Genomic DNA, 20,592 nt, shown 5'->3' with positions numbered 1-20,592 from the left:
AACGAGAGGAGACAAGGTTCAACAGAGTCTAGACAAACAAGAGGAGACAAGGTTCAACAGAGTCTAGACAAACGAGAGGAGACAAGGTTCAACAGAGTCTAGAGAGGAGACAAGGTTCAACAGAGTCTAGACAAACGAGAGGAGGCAAGGTTCAACAGAGTCTAGACAAACGAGAGGAGACAAGGTTCAACAGAGTCTAGACAAACGAGAGGAGACAAGGTTCAACAGAGTCTAGACAAACGAGAGGAGACAAGGTTCAACAGAGTCTAGACAAACGAGAGGCTACCATTACTAGAGACAAGACATTTCCCATAACAACAACAATCATTTTTGAAACGCCACCAAAAAAATAGATAAATAAAATAAACTATTCTGAATCACCTTTCCCCCGTCACTAACACCCCTGTGGGACGAGGAAGGGGAACTCTGTGGTTACAGGTCGATAGTAAGAAGAGGAACTCACAGCCACCTTGTCAAACGCTGTTTTCTGCTGGCTGAGCTCGCTGGAGGGGAGGGGGAGTCGCTGAGCGGTCGTACCCAGGGCGGGGGTCAGGGACTGGAGATGGAGCTGGGAGTGGAGGTGGTGGAGGTTGGCAGGAGGCTGAGGTTGAGCCTGGTGATGGGGTTGAGCCTGGTGATGGGGGTGAGGATGGGGTTGAGCCTGGAGATGCGGTTGAGGATGGGGTTGAGCCTGGAGATGCGGCTGAGGATGGGGTTGAGCCTGGAGATGCGGCTGAGGATGGGGTTGAGCCTGGAGATGCAGCTGGAGATGGGGTTGAGGATGGGGTTGAGCCTGGAGATGCGGCTGAAGATGGGGTTGAGCCTGGAGATGCGGCTGAGGATGGGGTTGAGCCTGGAGATGCGGCTGAGGATGGGGTTGAGCCTGGAGATGCGGCTGGAGATGGGGTTGAGGATGGGGTTGAGGCTGGGGATGGGGTTGAGGATGAGGTTGAGGCTGGGGATGGGGTTGAGGATGAGGTTGAGGCTGGGGGTGGCTGTGGGTCTGGGGTGGGAAGGGATGAGTCTGAGGCTTTAACGGATTTTGTTGAAAGTTCTGGAAAATTTGTTGAAGCTGCAGAATGAGAGAGAGAGAGGGGGGTTAGGACACTGGGGGATGCCTGAAGATGGGACTATCAAAAATAAAACACACACACACACACCTGTTGTCCCTTTGAGGACTGGAAGAGCTGAGCGACAGCGGCGAATGCGTCAGAGTTCTGAAGCTGAGAGACAGGCGCCACAACAGTGTTTTCAGTTACTGAGGTGACCTTACCCTTTACTGGTGATGGGGATGAGGGGAAACCTGGAGGACAGCAGTACAAGAGAGTCAGACAGACAGGCAGACAGGCAAAGAGACAGCAGTACAAGAGTCAGACAGACAGACAGGCAGAGAGACAGACAGACAGACAGGCAGAGACAGACAGACAGACAGGCAGAGAGACAGACAGACAGACAGACAGAGACAGACAGACAGACAGACAGGAAGACAGCAGTGATACCTTGGTCTGGGTTAACAGTAGAGGTCGACCGAATATGATTTTTCAACACCGATACCAATTATTGGGGGATCATAAAAAGCCAATACCGATTAATCGGACTATTTGTAATAATGACAATTACAACACTGAATGAACACTTATTTTAACTTAATATAATACATAAAAATCAATTTAGCCTCAAATAAATAATGAAACATGTTCAATTTGGTTTAAATCATTCAAAAACAAAGTGTTGGAGAAGAAGGTAAAAGTGTAATATGTGCCATGTAAGAAAGCTAACGTTTGAGTTCCTTGCTCAGAACATGAGAACATATGAAAGCTGGTGGTTCCTTTTAACATGAGTCTTCAATATTCCCAGGTAAGAAGTTTTAGGTTGTAGTTATTATAGAAATTATAAGACTATTTCCCTCTATACCATTTGTATTTCATTAACCTTTGACTATTGGATGTTATTATAGGCACTTTAGTATTGCCAGTGTAACAGTATAGCTTCCGTCCCTCTCCTCGCTCCTCCCTGGGCTCGAACACATCGACAACAGCCGCCCTCGAAGCAGCGTTACCCATGCAGAGCAAGGGGAACAACTACTACAAGTCTCAGAGCGAGAGACGTTCGAAACGCTAAGTAGCGCGCACCCCGCTAACTAGCTAGCCATTTCACATTGGTTACACCAGCCTAATCTCGGGAGTTGATAGGCTTGAAGTCATAAACAGCTCAATGCTTGAAGCATGGCGAAGAGCTGCTGGCTAAACGCACGAAAGTGCTGTTTGAATGAATGTTTACGAGCCTGCTGGTGCCCACCATCGCTCAGTCAGACTGCTATATCAAATCATAGACTTAATTATAACATAATAACATACAGAAATACGAGCCTTTGGTCATTAATATGGTCGAATCCGGAAACTATCATCTCGAAAACAAGACGTTTATTCTTTCAGTGAAATACGGAACCGTTCCGTATTTTATCTAACGGGTGGCATCCATCAGTCTAAATATTGCGGTTAAAAATCTGTCATTCTGCCCCTGAACAAGGCAGTTAAACCCACTGTTTCTAGGCCGTCATTGAAAATAAGAATGTGTTCTTAACTGACTTGCCTAGTTAAATAATATTGTAAAAAAATAAATACAAAATTGCTGTCCAAAATGACAGATTTCCGATTGTTATGAAAACTTGAAATCGGCCCGAATTAAATCGGCCATTCTGATTAATCGGTCGACCTCTAGTTAACAGACAGACAGCAGTGATACCTGGGTCTGGGTTAACAGACAGACAGCAGTGATACCTGGGTCTGGGTTAACAGACAGACAGTGATACCTGGGTCTGGGTTAACAGACAGACAGTGATACCTGGGTCTGGGTTAACAGACAGACAGCAGTGATACCTGGGTCTGGGTTAACAGACAGTAATACCTGGGTCTGGGTTAACAGACAGACAGTAATACCTGGGTCTGGGTTAACAGACAGACAGTAATACCTGGGTCTGGGTTAACAGACAGACAGTAATACCTGGGTCTGGGTTAACAGACAGACAGTAATACCTGGGTCTGGGTTAATAGACAGACAGTAATACCTGGGTCTGGGTTAACAGACAGACAGTAATACCTGGGTCTGGGCTAACAGACAGTAATACCTGGGTCTGGGTTAACAGACAGTAATACCTGGGTCTGGGTTAATAGACAGTAATACCTGGGTCTGGGTTAACAGACAGACAGTGATACCTGGGTCTGGGTTAACAGACAGTAATACCTGGGTCTGGGTTAACAGACAGTAATACCTGGGTCTGGGTTAACAGACAGACAGTAATACCTGGGTCTGGGTTAACAGACAGTGATACCTGGGTCTGGGTTAACAGACAGACAGTAATACATGGGTCTGGGTTAACAGACAGTAATACCTGGGTCTGGGTTAACAGACAGACAGTAATACCTGGGTCTGGGTTAACAGACTGACAGTAATACCTGGGTCTGGGCTAACAGACAGTAATACCTGGGTCTGGGTTAACAGACAGTAATACCTGGGTCTGGGTTAATAGACAGTAATACCTGGGTCTGGGTTAACAGACAGACAGTGATACCTGGGTCTGGGTTAACAGACAGTAATACCTGGGTCTGGGTTAACAGACAGACAGTAATACCTGGGTCTGGGTTAACAGACAGAGAGTAATACCTGGGTCTGGGTTAACAGACAGAGAGTAATACCTGGGTCTGGGTTAACAGACAGTGATACCTGGGTCTGGGTTAACAGACAGTGATACCTGGGTCTGGGTTAACAGACAGACAGTAATACCTGGGTCTGGGTTAACAGACAGACAGTAATACCTGGGTCTGGGTTAACAGACAGACAGTAATACCTGGGTCTGGGTTAACAGACAGACAGTAATACCTGGGTCTGGGTTAACAGACAGACAGTAATACCTGGGTCTGGGTTAACAGACAGACAGTAATACCTGGGTCTGGGTTAACAGACAGTAATACCTGGGTCTGGGTTAACAGACAGTAATACCTGGGTCTGGGTTAACAGACAGACAGTAATACCTGGGTCTGGGTTAACATACAGTAATACCTGGGTCTGGGTTAACAGACAGACAGTAATACCTGGGTCTGGGTTAACAGACAGACAGTGATACCTGGGTCTGGGTTAATAGACAGTAATACCTGGGTCTGGGTTAACAGACAGAGAGTAATACCTGGGTCTGGGTTAACAGACAGTGATACCTGGGTCTGGGTTAACAGACAGTGATACCTGGGTCTGGGTTAACAGACAGACAGTAATACCTGGGTCTGGGTTAACAGACAGTAATACCTGGGTCTGGGTTAACAGACAGACAGTAATACCTGGGTCTGGGTTAACAGACAGTAATACCTGGGTCTTGGTTAATAGACAGACAGTGATACCTGGGTCTGGGTTAACAGACAGTAATACCTGGGTCTGGGTTAACAGACAGACAGTAATACCTGGGTCTGGGTTAACAGACAGACAGTAATACCTGGGTCTGGGTTAACAGACAGTAATACCTGGGTCTGGGTTAACAGACAGTAATACCTGGGTCTGGGTTAACAGACAGACAGTAATACCTGGGTCTGGGTTAACAGACAGTAATACCTGGGTCTTGGTTAATAGACAGACAGTGATACCTGGGTCTGGGTTAACAGACAGTAATACCTGGGTCTGGGTTAACAGACAGACAGTAATACCTGGGTCTGGGTTAACAGACAGACAGTAATACCTGGGTCTGGGTTAACAGACAGAGAGTAATACCTGGGTCTGGGTTAACAGACAGTGATACCTGGGTCTGGGTGAACAGACAGTGATACCTGGGTCTGGGTTAACAGACAGACAGTAATACCTGGGTCTGGGTTAACAGACAGACAGTAATACCTGGGTCTGGGTTAACAGACAGACAGTAATACCTGGGTCTGGGTTAACAGACAGACAGTAATACCTGGGTCTGGGTTAACAGACAGACAGTAATACCTGGGTCTGGGTTAACAGACAGACAGTAATACCTGGGTCTGGGTTAACAGACAGACAGTAATACCTGGGTCTGGGTTAACAGACAGACAGTGATACCTGGGTCTGGGTTAACAGACAGTAATAACTGGGTCTGGGTTAACAGACAGACAGTGATACCTGGGTCTGGGTTAACAGACAGACAGTAATACCTGGGTCTGGGTTAACAGACAGTAATACCTGGGTCTGGGTTAATAGACAGTGATACCTGGGTCTGGGTTAACAGACAGACAGTAATACCTGGGTCTGGGTTAACAGACAGACAGTAATACCTGGGTCTGGGTTAACAGACAGACAGTAATACCTGGGTCTGGGTTAACAGACAGACAGTAATACCTGGGTCTGGGTTAACAGACAGTGATACCTGGGTCTGGGTTAACAGACAGACAGTAATACATGGGTCTGGGTTAACAGACAGTAATACCTGGGTCTGGGTTAACAGACAGACAGTAATACCTGGGTCTGGGTTAACAGACTGACAGTAATACCTGGGTCTGGGCTAACAGACAGTAATACCTGGGTCTGGGTTAACAGACAGTAATACCTGGGTCTGGGTTAATAGACAGTAATACCTGGGTCTGGGTTAACAGACAGACAGTGATACCTGGGTCTGGGTTAACAGACAGTAATACCTGGGTCTGGGTTAACAGACAGACAGTAATACCTGGGTCTGGGTTAACAGACAGAGAGTAATACCTGGGTCTGGGTTAACAGACAGAGAGTAATACCTGGGTCTGGGTTAACAGACAGTGATACCTGGGTCTGGGTTAACAGACAGTGATACCTGGGTCTGGGTTAACAGACAGACAGTAATACCTGGGTCTGGGTTAACAGACAGACAGTAATACCTGGGTCTGGGTTAACAGACAGACAGTAATACCTGGGTCTGGGTTAACAGACAGACAGTAATACCTGGGTCTGGGTTAACAGACAGACAGTAATACCTGGGTCTGGGTTAACAGACAGACAGTAATACCTGGGTCTGGGTTAACAGACAGTAATACCTGGGTCTGGGTTAACAGACAGTAATACCTGGGTCTGGGTTAACAGACAGACAGTAATACCTGGGTCTGGGTTAACATACAGTAATACCTGGGTCTGGGTTAACAGACAGACAGTAATACCTGGGTCTGGGTTAACAGACAGACAGTGATACCTGGGTCTGGGTTAATAGACAGTAATACCTGGGTCTGGGTTAACAGACAGAGAGTAATACCTGGGTCTGGGTTAACAGACAGTGATACCTGGGTCTGGGTTAACAGACAGTGATACCTGGGTCTGGGTTAACAGACAGACAGTAATACCTGGGTCTGGGTTAACAGACAGACAGTAATACCTGGGTCTGGGTTAACAGACAGTAATACCTGGGTCTGGGTTAACAGACAGTAATACCTGGGTCTGGGTTAACAGACAGACAGTAATACCTGGGTCTGGGTTAACAGACAGTAATACCTGGGTCTTGGTTAATAGACAGACAGTGATACCTGGGTCTGGGTTAACAGACAGTAATACCTGGGTCTGGGTTAACAGACAGACAGTAATACCTGGGTCTGGGTTAACAGACAGACAGTAATACCTGGGTCTGGGTTAACAGACAGTAATACCTGGGTCTGGGTTAACAGACAGTAATACCTGGGTCTGGGTTAACAGACAGACAGTAATACCTGGGTCTGGGTTAACAGACAGTAATACCTGGGTCTTGGTTAATAGACAGACAGTGATACCTGGGTCTGGGTTAACAGACAGTAATACCTGGGTCTGGGTTAACAGACAGACAGTAATACCTGGGTCTGGGTTAACAGACAGACAGTAATACCTGGGTCTGGGTTAACAGACAGAGAGTAATACCTGGGTCTGGGTTAACAGACAGTGATACCTGGGTCTGGGTGAACAGACAGTGATACCTGGGTCTGGGTTAACAGACAGACAGTAATACCTGGGTCTGGGTTAACAGACAGACAGTAATACCTGGGTCTGGGTTAACAGACAGACAGTAATACCTGGGTCTGGGTTAACAGACAGACAGTAATACCTGGGTCTGGGTTAACAGACAGACAGTAATACCTGGGTCTGGGTTAACAGACAGACAGTAATACCTGGGTCTGGGTTAACAGACAGACAGTAATACCTGGGTCTGGGTTAACAGACAGACAGTGATACCTGGGTCTGGGTTAACAGACAGTAATAACTGGGTCTGGGTTAACAGACAGACAGTGATACCTGGGTCTGGGTTAACAGACAGACAGTAATACCTGGGTCTGGGTTAACAGACAGTAATACCTGGGTCTGGGTTAATAGACAGTGATACCTGGGTCTGGGTTAACAGACAGACAGTAATACCTGGGTCTGGGTTAACAGACAGACAGTAATACCTGGGTCTGGGTTAACAGACAGACAGTAATACCTGGGTCTGGGTTAACAGACAGACAGTAATACCTGGGTCTGGGTTAACAGACAGACAGTAATACCTGGGTCTGGGTTAACAGACAGTAATACCTGGGTCTGGGTTAACAGACAGTGATACCTGGGTCTGGGTTAACAGACAGTAATACCTGGGTCTGGGTTAACAGACAGACAGTAATACCTGGGTCTGGGTTAACAGACAGACAGTAATACCTGGGTCTGGGTTAACAGACAGACAGTGATACCTGGGTCTGGGTTAACAGACAGACAGTAATACCTGGGTCTGGGTTAACAGACAGTAATACCTGGGTCTGGGTTAACAGACAGACAGTGATACCTGGGTCTGGGTTAACAGACAGACAGTAATACCTGGGTCTGGGTTAACATACAGTAATACCTGGGTCTGGGTTAACAGACAGACAGTAATACCTGGGTCTGGGTTAACAGACAGACAGTGATACCTGGGTCTGGGTTAACAGACAGACAGTAATACCTGGGTCTGGGTTAACAGACAGACAGTAATACCTGGGTCTGGGTTAACAGACAGACAGTGATACCTGGGTCTGGGTTAACAGACAGACAGTGATACCTGGGTCTGGGTTAACAGACAGACAGTGATACCTGGGTCTGGGTTAACAGACAGACAGTGATACCTGGGTCTGGGTTAACAGACAGACAGTGATACCTGGGTCTGGGTTAACAGACAGACAGTGATACCTGGGTCTGGGTTAACAGACAGACAGTGATACCTGGGTCTGGGTTAACAGACAGACAGTGATACCTGGGTCTGGGTTAACAGACAGACAGTAATACCTGGGTCTGGGTTAACAGACAGACAGTAATACCTGGGTCTGGGTTAACAGACAGTAATACCTGGGTCTGGGTTAACAGACAGTAATACCTGGGTCTGGGTTAATAGACAGTAATACCTGGGTCTGGGTTAACAGACAGTAATACCTGGGTCTGGGTTAACAGACAGACAGTAATACCTGGGTCTGGGTTAACAGACAGTAATACCTGGGTCTGGGTTAACAGACAGTAATACCTGGGTCTGGGTTAACAGACAGTAATACCTGGGTCTGGGTTAACAGACAGTAATACCTGGGTCTGGGTTAACAGACAGTAATACCTGGGTCTGGGTTAACAGACAGTAATACCTGGGTCTGGGTTAACAGACAGTAATACCTGGGTCTGGGTTAACAGACAGTAATACCTGGGTCTGGATTAACAGACAGTAATACCTGGGTCTGGGTCGTCCATCTCGGTGTCTGCAACACTGCTGGAACCAGATGTCGCCATATCTAGAAGAGGCTGGATGATCTCCATCTTAAACACACCATTCTTCTGCCACAGATTCAATACACGCACTATCTTACTCTACAGATAGGAGGGAGAGAGAGAGAGAGAGGAGGAGAGAGAAAGGAGAGAGAGAGGAGAGAGAGAGGAGAGAGAGAGAGGAGAGAGAGAGAAAGGAGAGAGAGAGGAGAGAGAGAGAAAGGAGAGAGAGAGGAGAGAGAGAGGAGAGAGAGAGAAAGGAGAGAGGAGGAGAGAGAGAGAAAGGAGAGAGGGGGAGAGAGAGAGAGGAGGAGAGAGAAAGGAGAGAGGAGGAGAGAGAGAGAGGAGGAGAGAGAGGAGGAGGGAGAGAGAGAGAGAGAGAAGGAGAGAGGGGAGGAGAGAGGAGGAGGGAGAGAGAAAGGAGAGAGGAGGAGAGAGAGAGAGGAGAGAGAAAGGAGAGAGGAGGAGAGAGAAAGGAGAGAGGAGGAGAGAGAAAGAGGAGGAGAGAGAAAGGAGAGAGGAGGAGAGAGAAAGAGGAGGAGAGAGAAAGGAGAGAGGAGGAGAGAGAGGGAGAGAGAGAAAGGAGAGAGGAGGAGAGAGAGAGAGGAGGAGAGAGAAAGGAGGAGAGAGGAGGAGGGAGAGAGAGAGAGAGAAGGAGAGAGGGAGGAGAGAGAGGAGGGAGAGAGAGAGAGGAGAGAGGAGGAGAGAGAGAGAGAGAGTGAGAGAGAGAGGAGAGAGAGAAAGAGAGAGAGGAGAGAGAGAGAAGGAGAGAGGGGAGGATCGTGAGAAAGAGAGAGAAAGAAGGGGAGAGAGAAGAGAGCGAGAGGAGAGAGAGAGAGAGGAGAGAGAGAGAGAGGAGGAGAGAGAAAGGAGAGAGAGGAGAGAGAGAGAGGAGGAGAGAGAAAGGATGAGAGAAAAGAGCAGAGAGAGAGATTTGTTATGAGTGGGTACAGCGTCCTCAGGTATCCATCATAACTTGTTTCACCACCATTATAATCATCATCATGGTCTTACCCGTTCTTCAGTGGGACAGAGACAGAGGTTCTCAAACGTTCCCGTGATGTTCTTGGTGAACCGTGGCCCGAACACGTCCTTGTCCATGCCAAACTGATGACGGGACTGTCGGACGATGGAGTCTACAACATATAGACCTGCCACCTTGTACTCCGGCTTACACTGGGGGAGACGGGGTAAGATACAGACAGAAAGAGAGTCAATTGAAAATGAAATGGAGAGATAGTGACAGACAGGAGACATACAGACAGAGAGAGAGAGAGAGAGAGAGAGAGGAGACAAACAGACAGAGAGAGGGAGAAGACAAACAGACAGAGAGAGAGAGAGAGAGAGGAGACAAACAGACAGAGAGAGGGAGAAGACAAACAGACAGAGAGAGAGAGAGAGAGAGAGAGAGGAGACATACAGACAGAGAGAGAGAGGAGACATACAGACAGAGAGAGAGAGGAGACATACAGACAAAGAGAGAGACAGCGAGACAAACAGACAGACAGCGAGACAAACAGACAGACAGCGAGGCAAACAGACAGACAGCAAGACAAACAGACAGACAGCGAGACAAACAGACAGACAAACAGACAGCCAGACAGCGAGACAAACAGACAGCGAGACAAACAGACAGCGAGACAGACAGACAGCGAGACAGACAGACAGCGAGACAGACAGACAGCGAGACAGACAGACAGCGAGACAGACAGACAGCGAGACAGACAGACAGCGAGACAAACAGACAGCGAGACAAACAGACAGACAGCGAGACAAACAGACAGACAGCGAGACAAACAGACAGACAGCGAGACAAACAGACAGCCAGCGAGACAAACAGACAGCCAGCGAGACAAACAGACAGCCAGACAAACAGACAGCGAGACAAACAGACAGCCAGACAAACAGACAGTGAGACAAACAGACAGCCAGACAAACAGACAGCCAGACAAACAGACAGCCAGACAGAGAGACAAACAGACAGCCAGACAGCCAGACAGAGAGACAAACAGACAGCGAGACAAACAGACAGCGAGACAAACAGACAGCGAGACAAACAGACAGCGAGACAAACAGACAGACAGACAGCGAGACAGACAGACAGCGAGACAGACAGACAGCGAGACAGACAGACAGCGAGACAAACAGACAGCGAGACAAACAGACAGACAGCGAGACAAACAGACAGACAGCGAGGCAAACAGACAGACAGCGAGACAAACAGACAGACAGCGAGACAAACAGACAGACAAACAGACAGCCAGACAGCGAGACAAACAGACAGCGAGACAGACAGACAGCGAGACAGACAGACAGCGAGACAGACAGACAGCGAGACAGACAGACAGCGAGACAGACAGACAGCGAGACAAACAGACAGCGAGACAAACAGACAGACAGCGAGACAAACAGACAGACAGCGAGACAAACAGACAGCCAGCGAGACAAACAGACAGCCAGACAAACAGACAGCGAGACAAACAGACAGCCAGACAAACAGACAGCGAGACAAACAGACAGCCAGACAAACAGACAGCCAGACAGAGAGACAAACAGACAGCCAGACAGCCAGACAGAGAGACAAACAGACAGCGAGACAAACAGACAGCGAGACAGACAGACAGCGAGACAGACAGACAGCGAGACAGACAGACAGCGAGACAGACAGACAGCGAGACAGACAGACTGCGAGTCAGACAGACAGCGAGACAGACAGACAGCGAGACAGACAGACAGCGAGACAGACAGACAGCGAGACAAACAGACAGCGAGACAAACAGACAGACAGCGAGACAAACAGACAGACAGCGAGGCAAACAGACAGACAGCGAGACAAACAGACAGACAGCGAGACAAACAGACAGACAAACAGACAGCCAGACAGCGAGACAAACAGACAGCGAGACAGACAGACAGCGAGACAGACAGACAGCGAGACAGACAGACAGCGAGACAGACAGACAGCGAGACAGACAGACAGCGAGACAGACAGACAGCGAGACAAACAGACAGCGAGACAGACAGACAGCGAGACAAACAGACAGCGAGACAAACAGACAGACAGCGAGACAAACAGACAGACAGCGAGACAAACAGACAGACAGCGAGACAAACAGACAGACAGCGAGACAAACAGACAGACAGCGAGACAAACAGACAGCCAGCGAGACAAACAGACAGCCAGACAAACAGACAGCGAGACAAACAGACAGCCAGACAAACAGACAGCCAGACAAACAGACAGCCAGACAAACAGACAGCCAGACAGAGAGACAAACAGACAGCCAGACAGCCAGACAGAGAGACAAACAGACAGCGAGACAGACAGACAGCGAGACAGACAGACAGCGAGACAGACAGACAGCGAGACAGACAGACAGCGAGACAGACAGACAGCGAGACAGACAGACAGCGAGACAGACAGACTGTGAGTCAGACAGACAGCGAGACAGACAGACAGCGAGACAGACAGACAGCGAGACAGACAGACAGCGAGACAGACAGACAGCGAGACAGACAGACAGACAGCGAGACAGACAGACAGCGAGACAAACAGACAGCGAGACAAACAGACAGCGAGACAAACAGACAGCGAGACAGACAGCGCGTGCGAGATATATAGATATGTCAAAGTGAGTCTTCAGTGTAACATCCAACACATCAACACTCCATATCCAGAAACAACCCCCAATGGTAGGATGTTTGGGCTGTGGATAATGTATAGGCCTAAATGCTAGGAGGTTTGGGTTGTGGATAATGTATAGGCCCCAATGGTAGGATGTTTGGGCTGTGGATAATGTATAGGCCCCGATGCTAGGAGGTTTGGGATGTGGATAATGTATAGGCCCCGATGCTAGGAGGTTTGGGTTGTGGATAATGTATAGGCCCCACTGCTAGGAGGTTTGGGCTGTGGATAATGTATAGGCCCCAATGCTAGGAAGTTTGGGATGTGGATAATGTATAGGCCTAAATGCCAGGAGGTTTGGGTTGTGGATAATGCATAGGCCCCAATGCTAGGAAGTTTGGGCTGTGGATAATGTATAGGCCCCAATGCTAGGAAGTTTGGGCTGTGGATAATGTATAGGCCCCAATGCTAGGAAGTTTGGGCTGTGGATAATGTATAGGCCCCATTGCTAGGAGGTTTGGGCTGTGGATAATGTATAGGCCTAAATGCTAGGAGGTTTGGGTTGTGGATAATGTATAGGCCCCAATGCTAGGAAGTTTGGGATGTGGATAATGTATAGGCCCCAATGCTAGGAAGTTTGGGCTGTGGATAATGTATAGGCCCCAATGCTAGGAAGTTTGGGATGTGGATAATGTATAGGCCCCAATGCTAGGAGGTTTGGGCTGTGGATAATGTATAGGCCTAAATGCCAGGAGGTTTGGGTTGTGGATAATGCATAGGCCCCAATGCTAGGAAGTTTGGGCTGTGGATAATGTATAGGCCTAAATGCTAGGAGGTTTGGGTTGTGGATAATGTATAGGCCCCAATGCTAGGAGGTTTGGGTTGTGGATAATGTATAGGCCCCAATGCTAGGAAGTTTGGGATGTGGATAATGTATAGGCCTAAATGCCAGGAGGTTTGGGTTGTGGATAATGCATAGGCCCCAATGCTAGGAAGTTTGGGCTGTGGATAATGTATAGGCCTAAATGCTAGGAGGTTTGGGTTGTGGATAATGTATAGGCCCCAATGCTAGGAGGTTTGGGTTGTGGATAATGTATAGGCCCCAATGCTAGGAAGTTTGGGATGTGGATAATGTATAGGCCGCAATGCTAGGAAGTTTGGGCTGTGGATAATGTATAGGCCCCAATGCTAGGAAGTTTGGGATGTGGATAATGTATTGGCCTGTATGAACCTCCAAGCCAGTTCCACTGCTTTCTTCAATTCTTCCCCTTTAAAATCAGGGACTGATGTAACCTTGGCAACCTTAGACCTCTCGGTGGAGTGGTCTCCCAACTGGTGTGAAAAAGAGAGGGAGCACTGAAGCCCGGGTCACCAACTGGGTGATATCGATTATGAGGTAGAACAGAAAACTAGCAGTAATTAGGATCTCGTAAGGATCAGAGTCGACTATCCCGAAAGTATAGCACACAGTGTAGAAAAGACGTGTGGAGGCGCCTCACCTTTTTAATGAACTTCTCAACAATCTGGACCACGTGTTTGTATAACTGGAAGAGGAGAAGAGAGATGTCAGAGAGTTTTAGTAACAGACGGAAGCCTAGTCAAGGACTAAAATTCTCTTTTCAAATGGAGCCTGTTTTCCAGTGCAGGACTAGGCTTCATTAGAAGGATGCTTAGGGTATGCTGGGGGCAGTAGGGTAGCCTAGTGGTTAGAGTGTAGAGGTGGCAGGTAGCCTAGTGGTTAGAGCGTTGGACTTGGAACCGAAAGGTTGCAAGATCAAATCCCCCCGAGCTGACAAGGTCAAAATCGGTCATTCTGCCCCCTGAACGAGGCAGTTAACCCACTGTTCCCCTGAACGAGGCAGTTAACCCACTGTTCCCCAGAACGAGGCAGTTAACCCACTGTTCCCCAGAACGAGGCAGTTAACCCACTGTTCCCCAGAACGAGGCAGTTAACCCACTGTTCCCCAGAACGAGGCAGTTAACCCACTGTTCCCCAGTGACCCACTGTTCCCCTGAGGCAGTTAACCCATTGTTCCCCAGAACGAGGCAGTTAACCCACTGTTCCCCAGAACGAGGCAGTTAACCCACTGTTCCCCAGAGCAGAACCCACTGTTCCCCAGGCAGTTAACCCACTGTTCCCCAGAACGAGGCAGTTAACCCACTGTTCCCCAGAACGAGGCAGTTAACCCACTGTTCCCCTGAACGAGGCAGTTAACCCACTGTTCCCCTGAACGAGGCAGTTAACCCACTGTTCCCCTGAACGAGGCAGTTAACCCACTGTTCCCCTGAGCGAGGCAGTTAACCCACTGTTCCCCTGAACGAGGCAGTTAACCCACTGTTCCCCAGAACGAGGCAGTTAACCCACTGTTCCCCAGAACGAGGCAGTTAACCCACTGTTCCCCAGAACGAGGCAGTTAACCCACTGTTCCCCAGAACGAGGCAGTTAACCCACTGTTCCCCTGAACGAGGCAGTTAACCCACTGTTCCCCTGAACGAGGCAGTTAACCCACTGTTCCCCAGAACGAGGCAGTTAACCCACTGTTCCCCAGAACGAGGCAGTTAACCCACTGTTCCCCTGAACGAGGCAGTTAACCCACTGTTCCCCTGAACGAGGCAGTTAACCCACTGTTCCCCTGAGCGAGGCAGTTAACCCACTTTTCCTCTGAACGAGGCAGTTAACCCACTGTTCCCCTGAACGAGGCAGTTAACCCACTGTTCCCCTGAACAAGGCAGTTTAACCCACTGTTCCCCTGAACAAGGCAGTTTAACCGACTGTTCCCCTGAACAAGGTAGTTTAACCCACTGTTCCCCTGAACAAGGCAGTTAACCCACTGTTCCCCTGAACAAGGCAGTTAACCCACTGTTCCCCTGAACAAGGCAGTTAACCCACTGTTCCCCTGAACAAGGCAGTTAACCCACTGTTCCCCTGAACAAGGCAGTTAACCCACTGTTCCCCTGAACAAGGCAGTTAACCCACTGTTCCTCGGTAGGCCGTCATTATAAATAAGAATTTGTTCTTGATCGACTTGCCTAGTTAAATAAAGGTAAAATATATATATATATAGTGGAAGAAGTGGTCAGAAAGTGATGTTTTCAGACCTGAAGGACAAAACATTCAGGAGATAAAAGGTGATCACTGAAGGACAAAACATTCAGGAGATAAAAGGTGATCACTGAAGGACAAAACATTCAGGAGATAAAAGGTGATCACTGAAGGCCAGAACATTCAGGAGATAAAAGGTGATCACTTAAGGACAAAACATTCAGGAGATAAAAGGTGATCACTGAAGGACAAAACATTCAGGAGATAAAAGGTGATCAAAGTTGACCCGTTTTTGCAAAACATGAGACAGTCATGTTTACACTGGAACATATAAAGGGCTGAGTTTGATACCATTTTTAAAAAATGTATTTTTTTTTAAATAACAAATTAGTCTATAAAGCATAGAATTAACTTCCAAAAGAGATTACCTTATTTCTCGTTTATAATTGAGGGATGATGACAATCGTCGACCCTGTTTTTCTGCGCACAGTTGAACAGACGCCGGAATCTACCAGAAGGAGCAATGGCGTGTACCATAACATGTCCAGCAATGGTTGACCGACCTCCAAAAATAAATTGCATTCGAAGGTTCACTTGCTATTTTAACAGCTTGTCAAGCAAGAGCTCAGAATGAAAGTGCCATGGTTGTTGCCAGTCTCCCTCGACTCCTATGATAGAAGTACCCCCTGATACACCTCCTCTGTTGTTGCCAGTCTCCCTCGACTCCTATGATAGAAGTACCCCCTGATACACCTCCTCTGTGAACATTCATATGAATGGAACAGACAGACATGACCTCACTGTGAGCATTCCTATGAATGGAACAGACAGACATGACCTCACTGTGAGCATTCATATGAATGGAACAGACAGACATGACCTCACTGTGAGCATTCATATGAATGGAACAGACAGACATGACCTCACTGTGAGCATTCCTATGAATGGAAAAGACAGATATGACCTCACTGTGAACATTCCTATGAATGGAACAGACAGACATGACCTCACTGTGAGCATTCATATGAATGGAACAGACAGACATGACCTCACTGTGAACATTCATATGAATGGAACAGACAGACATGACCTCACTGTGAACATTCATATGAATGGAACAGACAGACATGACCTCACTGTGAACATTCATATGAATGGAACAGACATGACCTCTCTGTGAGCATTCATATAATGTCCAGGGTATAACCTAGCCTGATGGAACCAGCCTGATCACCATATAATGTCCAGGGTGTAACCTAGTCTGGTGTTACCAGCCTGATCACCATATAATGTCCAGGGTATAACCTAGCCTGATGGAACCAGCCTGATCACCATATAATGCCCAGGGTATAACCTAGCCTGGTAGAACCAGCCTGATCACCATATAATGCCCAGGGTATAACCTAGCCTGATGGAACCAGCCTGATCACCATATAATGTCCAGGGTATAACCTAGCCTGGTGTGAACCAGCCTGATCACCATATAATGTCCAGGGTGTAACCTAGCCTGGTGGAACCAGCCTGATCACCATATAATGTCCAGGGTATAACCTAGCCTGATAGAACCAGCCTGATCACTGTGTTCACCATATAATGCCCAGGGTATAACCTAGCCTGGTGTGAACCAGCCTGATCACCATATAATGTCCAGGGTATAACCTAGCCTGATAGAACCAGCCTGATCACTGTGTTCACCATATAATGCCCAGGGTATAACCTAGCCTGGTGTGAACCAGCCTGATCACCATATAATGTCCAGGGTATAACCTAGCCTGGTGGAACCAGCCTGATCACCATATAATGTCCAGGGTATAACCTAGCCTGATGGAACCAGCCTGATCACCATATAATGCCCAGGGTATAACCTAGCCTGGTGGAACCAGCCTGATCACCATATAATGCCCAGGGTATAACCTAGCCTGGTGTGAACCAGCCTGATCACCATATAATGTCCAGGGTATAACCTAGCCTGGTAGAACCAGCCTGATCACTGTGTTCACCATATAATGTCCAGGGTGTAACCTAGCCTGGTAGAACCAGCCTGATCACTGTGTTCACCATATAATGTCCAGGGTGTAACCTAGCCTGGTGGAACCAGCCTGATCTATGTTTATCATTCTATTTCATATCACATTTGATGATATCTGAAGTGAAATAGAAAGCTGAACACATCCATCAGCTTGGTTCCACCAAGATAATCATAACCACCATTGATAATGTAACCTCTCTGTGTGTGTGTGTGTGTGTGTGTGTGTGTGTGTGTGTGTGGTGTGTGTGTGTGTGTGTGTGTGTGTGTGTGTGTGTGTGTGTGTGTGTGTGTGTGTGTGTGTGTGTGTGTGTGTGTGTGTGTGTGTGTGTGTGCGTGATCGACCAGTATGTTTGATGAGGGGCCAGGAACTGAGCTATGCTGCTATGTCCATCAATGAGGCTCTGGCAAAGACCACACCTCCAGCCTGACCACTTACCTGCTCACCAACAGTCATCGATGAGGAGACCTGGCACTCTGACAGACAGATACTGATGTCTCTGAATGGACAGAGACCTGGCACTCTGACAGACAGATACTGATGTCTCTGAATGGACAGAGACCTGGCACTCTGACAGACAGATACTGATGTCTCTGAATGGACAGAGACCTGGCACTCTGACAGACAGGCTAGATACTGATGTCTCTGAATGGAGAGAGACCTGGCACTCTGACAGACAGATACTGATGTCTCTGAATGGACAGAGACCTGGCACTCTGACAGACAGGCTAGATACTGATGTCTCTGAATGGAGAGAGACCTGGCACTCTGACAGACAGATACTGATGTCTCTGAATGGACAGAGACCTGGCACTCTGACAGACAGATACTGATGTCTCTGAATGGAGAGAGACCTGGCACTCTGACAGACAGATACTGATGTCTCTGAATGGACAGAGACCTGGCACTCTGACAGACAGATACTGATGTCTCTGAATGGACAGAGACCTGGCACTCTGACAGACAGGCTAGATACTGATGTCTCTGAATGGAGAGAGACCTGGCACTCTGACAGACAGATACTGATGTCTCTGAATGGACAGAGACCTGGCACTCTGACAGACAGATACTGATGTCTCTGAATGGAGAGAGACCTGGCACTCTGACAGACAGATACTGATGTCTCTGAATGGACAGAGACCTGGCACTCTGACAGACAGATACTGATGTCTCTGAATGGACAGAGACCTGGCACTCTGACAGACAGATACTGATGTCTCTGAATGGACAGAGACCTGGCACTCTGACAGACAGATACTGATGTCTCTGAATGGACAGAGACCTGGCACTCTGACAGACAGGCTAGATACTGATGTCTCTGAATGGAGAGAGACCTGGCACTCTGACAGACAGATACTGATGTCTCTGAATGGAGAGAGACCTGGCACTCTGACAGACAGATACTGATGTCTCTGAATGGAGAGAGACCTGGCACTCTGACAGACAGATACTGATGTCTCTGAATGGACAGAGACCTGGCACTCTGACAGACAGATACTGATGTCTCTGAATGGACAGAGACCTGGCACTCTGACAGACAGATACTGATGTCTCTGAATGGACAGAGACCTGGCACTCTGACAGACAGATACTGATGTCTCTGAATGGACAGAGACCTGGCACTCTGACAGACAGATACTGATGTCTCTGAATGGACAGAGACCTGGCACTCTGACAGACAGATACTGATGTCTCTGAATGGACAGAGACCTGGCACTCTGACAGACAGATACTGATGTCTCTGAATGGACAGAGACCTGGCACTCTGACAGACAGATACTGATGTCTCTGAATGGACAGAGACCTGGCACTCTGACAGACAGGCTAGATACTGATGTCTCTGAATGGAGAGAGACCTGGCACTCTGACAGACAGATACTGATGTCTCTGAATGGACAGAGACCTGGCACTCTGACAGACAGGCTAGATACTGATGTCTCTGAATGGACAGAGACCTGGCACTCTGACAGACAGATACTGATGTCTCTGAATGGAGAGAGACCTGGCACTCTGACAGACAGGCTAGATACTGATGTCTCTGAATGGACAGAGACCTGGCACTCTGACAGACAGATACTGATGTCTCTGAATGGAGAGAGACCTGGCACTCTGACAGACAGGCTAGATACTGATGTCTCTGAATGGACAGAGACCTGGCACTCTGACAGACAGATACTGATGTCTCTGAATGGACAGAGACCTGGCACTCTGACAGACAGATACTGATGTCTCTGAATGGACAGAGACCTGGCACTCTGACAGACAGATACTGATGTCTCTGAATGGACAGAGACCTGGCACTCTGACAGACAGATACTGATGTCTCTGAATGGAGAGAGACCTGGCACTCTGACAGACAGGCTAGATACTGATGTCTCTGAATGGAGAGAGACCTGGCACTCTGACAGACAGATACTGATGTCTCTGAATGGAGAGAGACCTGGCACTCTGACAGACAGATACTGATGTCTCTGAATGGAGAGAGACCTGGCACTCTGACAGACAGGCTAGATACTGATGTCTCTGAATGGAGAGAGACCTGGCACTCTGACAGACAGATACTGATGTCTCTGAATGGAGAGAGACCTGGCACTCTGACAGACAGATACTGATGTCTCTGAATGGAGAGAGACCTGGCACTCTGACAGACAGGCTAGATACTGATGTCTCTGAATGGACAGAGACCTGGCACTCTGACAGACAGATACTGATGTCTCTGAATGGACAGAGACCTGGCACTCTGACAGACAGATACTGATGTCTCTGAATGGACAGAGACCTGGTGAAGCAGCATTAACATTTAACTACATAAGTTTTACTTGTATTGTATATTATTATTTAATGGTATCAGTCAATATGGGGAGGGAGAAACCCTGTGTATTCTGGACCAGGATCAGTCAATATGTGGAGGGAGAAACCCTGTGTATTCTGAACCAGGATCAGGTATCAGTCAATATCTGGAGGGAGAAACCCTGGGTATTCTGGACCAGGATCAGTCAATATGTGGAGGGAGAAACCCTGGGTATTCTGGAGCAGGATCAGTCAATATGTGGAGGGAGAAACCCTGTGTATTCTGAACCAGGATCAGGTATCAGTCAATATCTGGAGGGAGAAACCCTGGGTATTCTGGACCAGGATCAGTCAATATGTGGAGGGAGAAACCCTGGGTATTCTGGAGCAGGATCAGTCAATATGTGGAGGGAGAAACCCTG

The 20,592-nt window shown here is 48.0% G+C and overlaps 1 protein-coding gene across 1 annotated transcript in view; it reads right to left on the bottom strand.

Moving 5' to 3' along the window:
- Nucleotides 1–20,592, bottom strand: part of scaf4a (SR-related CTD-associated factor 4a) — a 55,912-nt gene that overhangs the window by 19,018 nt on the left and 16,302 nt on the right. Inside the window, 5 exon segments of the mRNA XM_065004977.1 lie at nucleotides 464–1,072; nucleotides 1,161–1,303; nucleotides 8,652–8,787; nucleotides 9,700–9,861; nucleotides 13,810–13,854. Of these exon segments, the coding sequence (XP_064861049.1) occupies nucleotides 464–1,072; nucleotides 1,161–1,303; nucleotides 8,652–8,787; nucleotides 9,700–9,861; nucleotides 13,810–13,854 (1,095 nt within the window).

This window comes from Oncorhynchus nerka, linkage group LG19 (genome assembly GCF_034236695.1).
Source record: "Oncorhynchus nerka isolate Pitt River linkage group LG19, Oner_Uvic_2.0, whole genome shotgun sequence".
Taxonomy (NCBI): domain Eukaryota; kingdom Metazoa; phylum Chordata; class Actinopteri; order Salmoniformes; family Salmonidae; genus Oncorhynchus; species Oncorhynchus nerka.
Note: the sequence above shows the minus strand (reverse complement) of the source record. Positions and strands in the feature narration are given on the sequence as shown.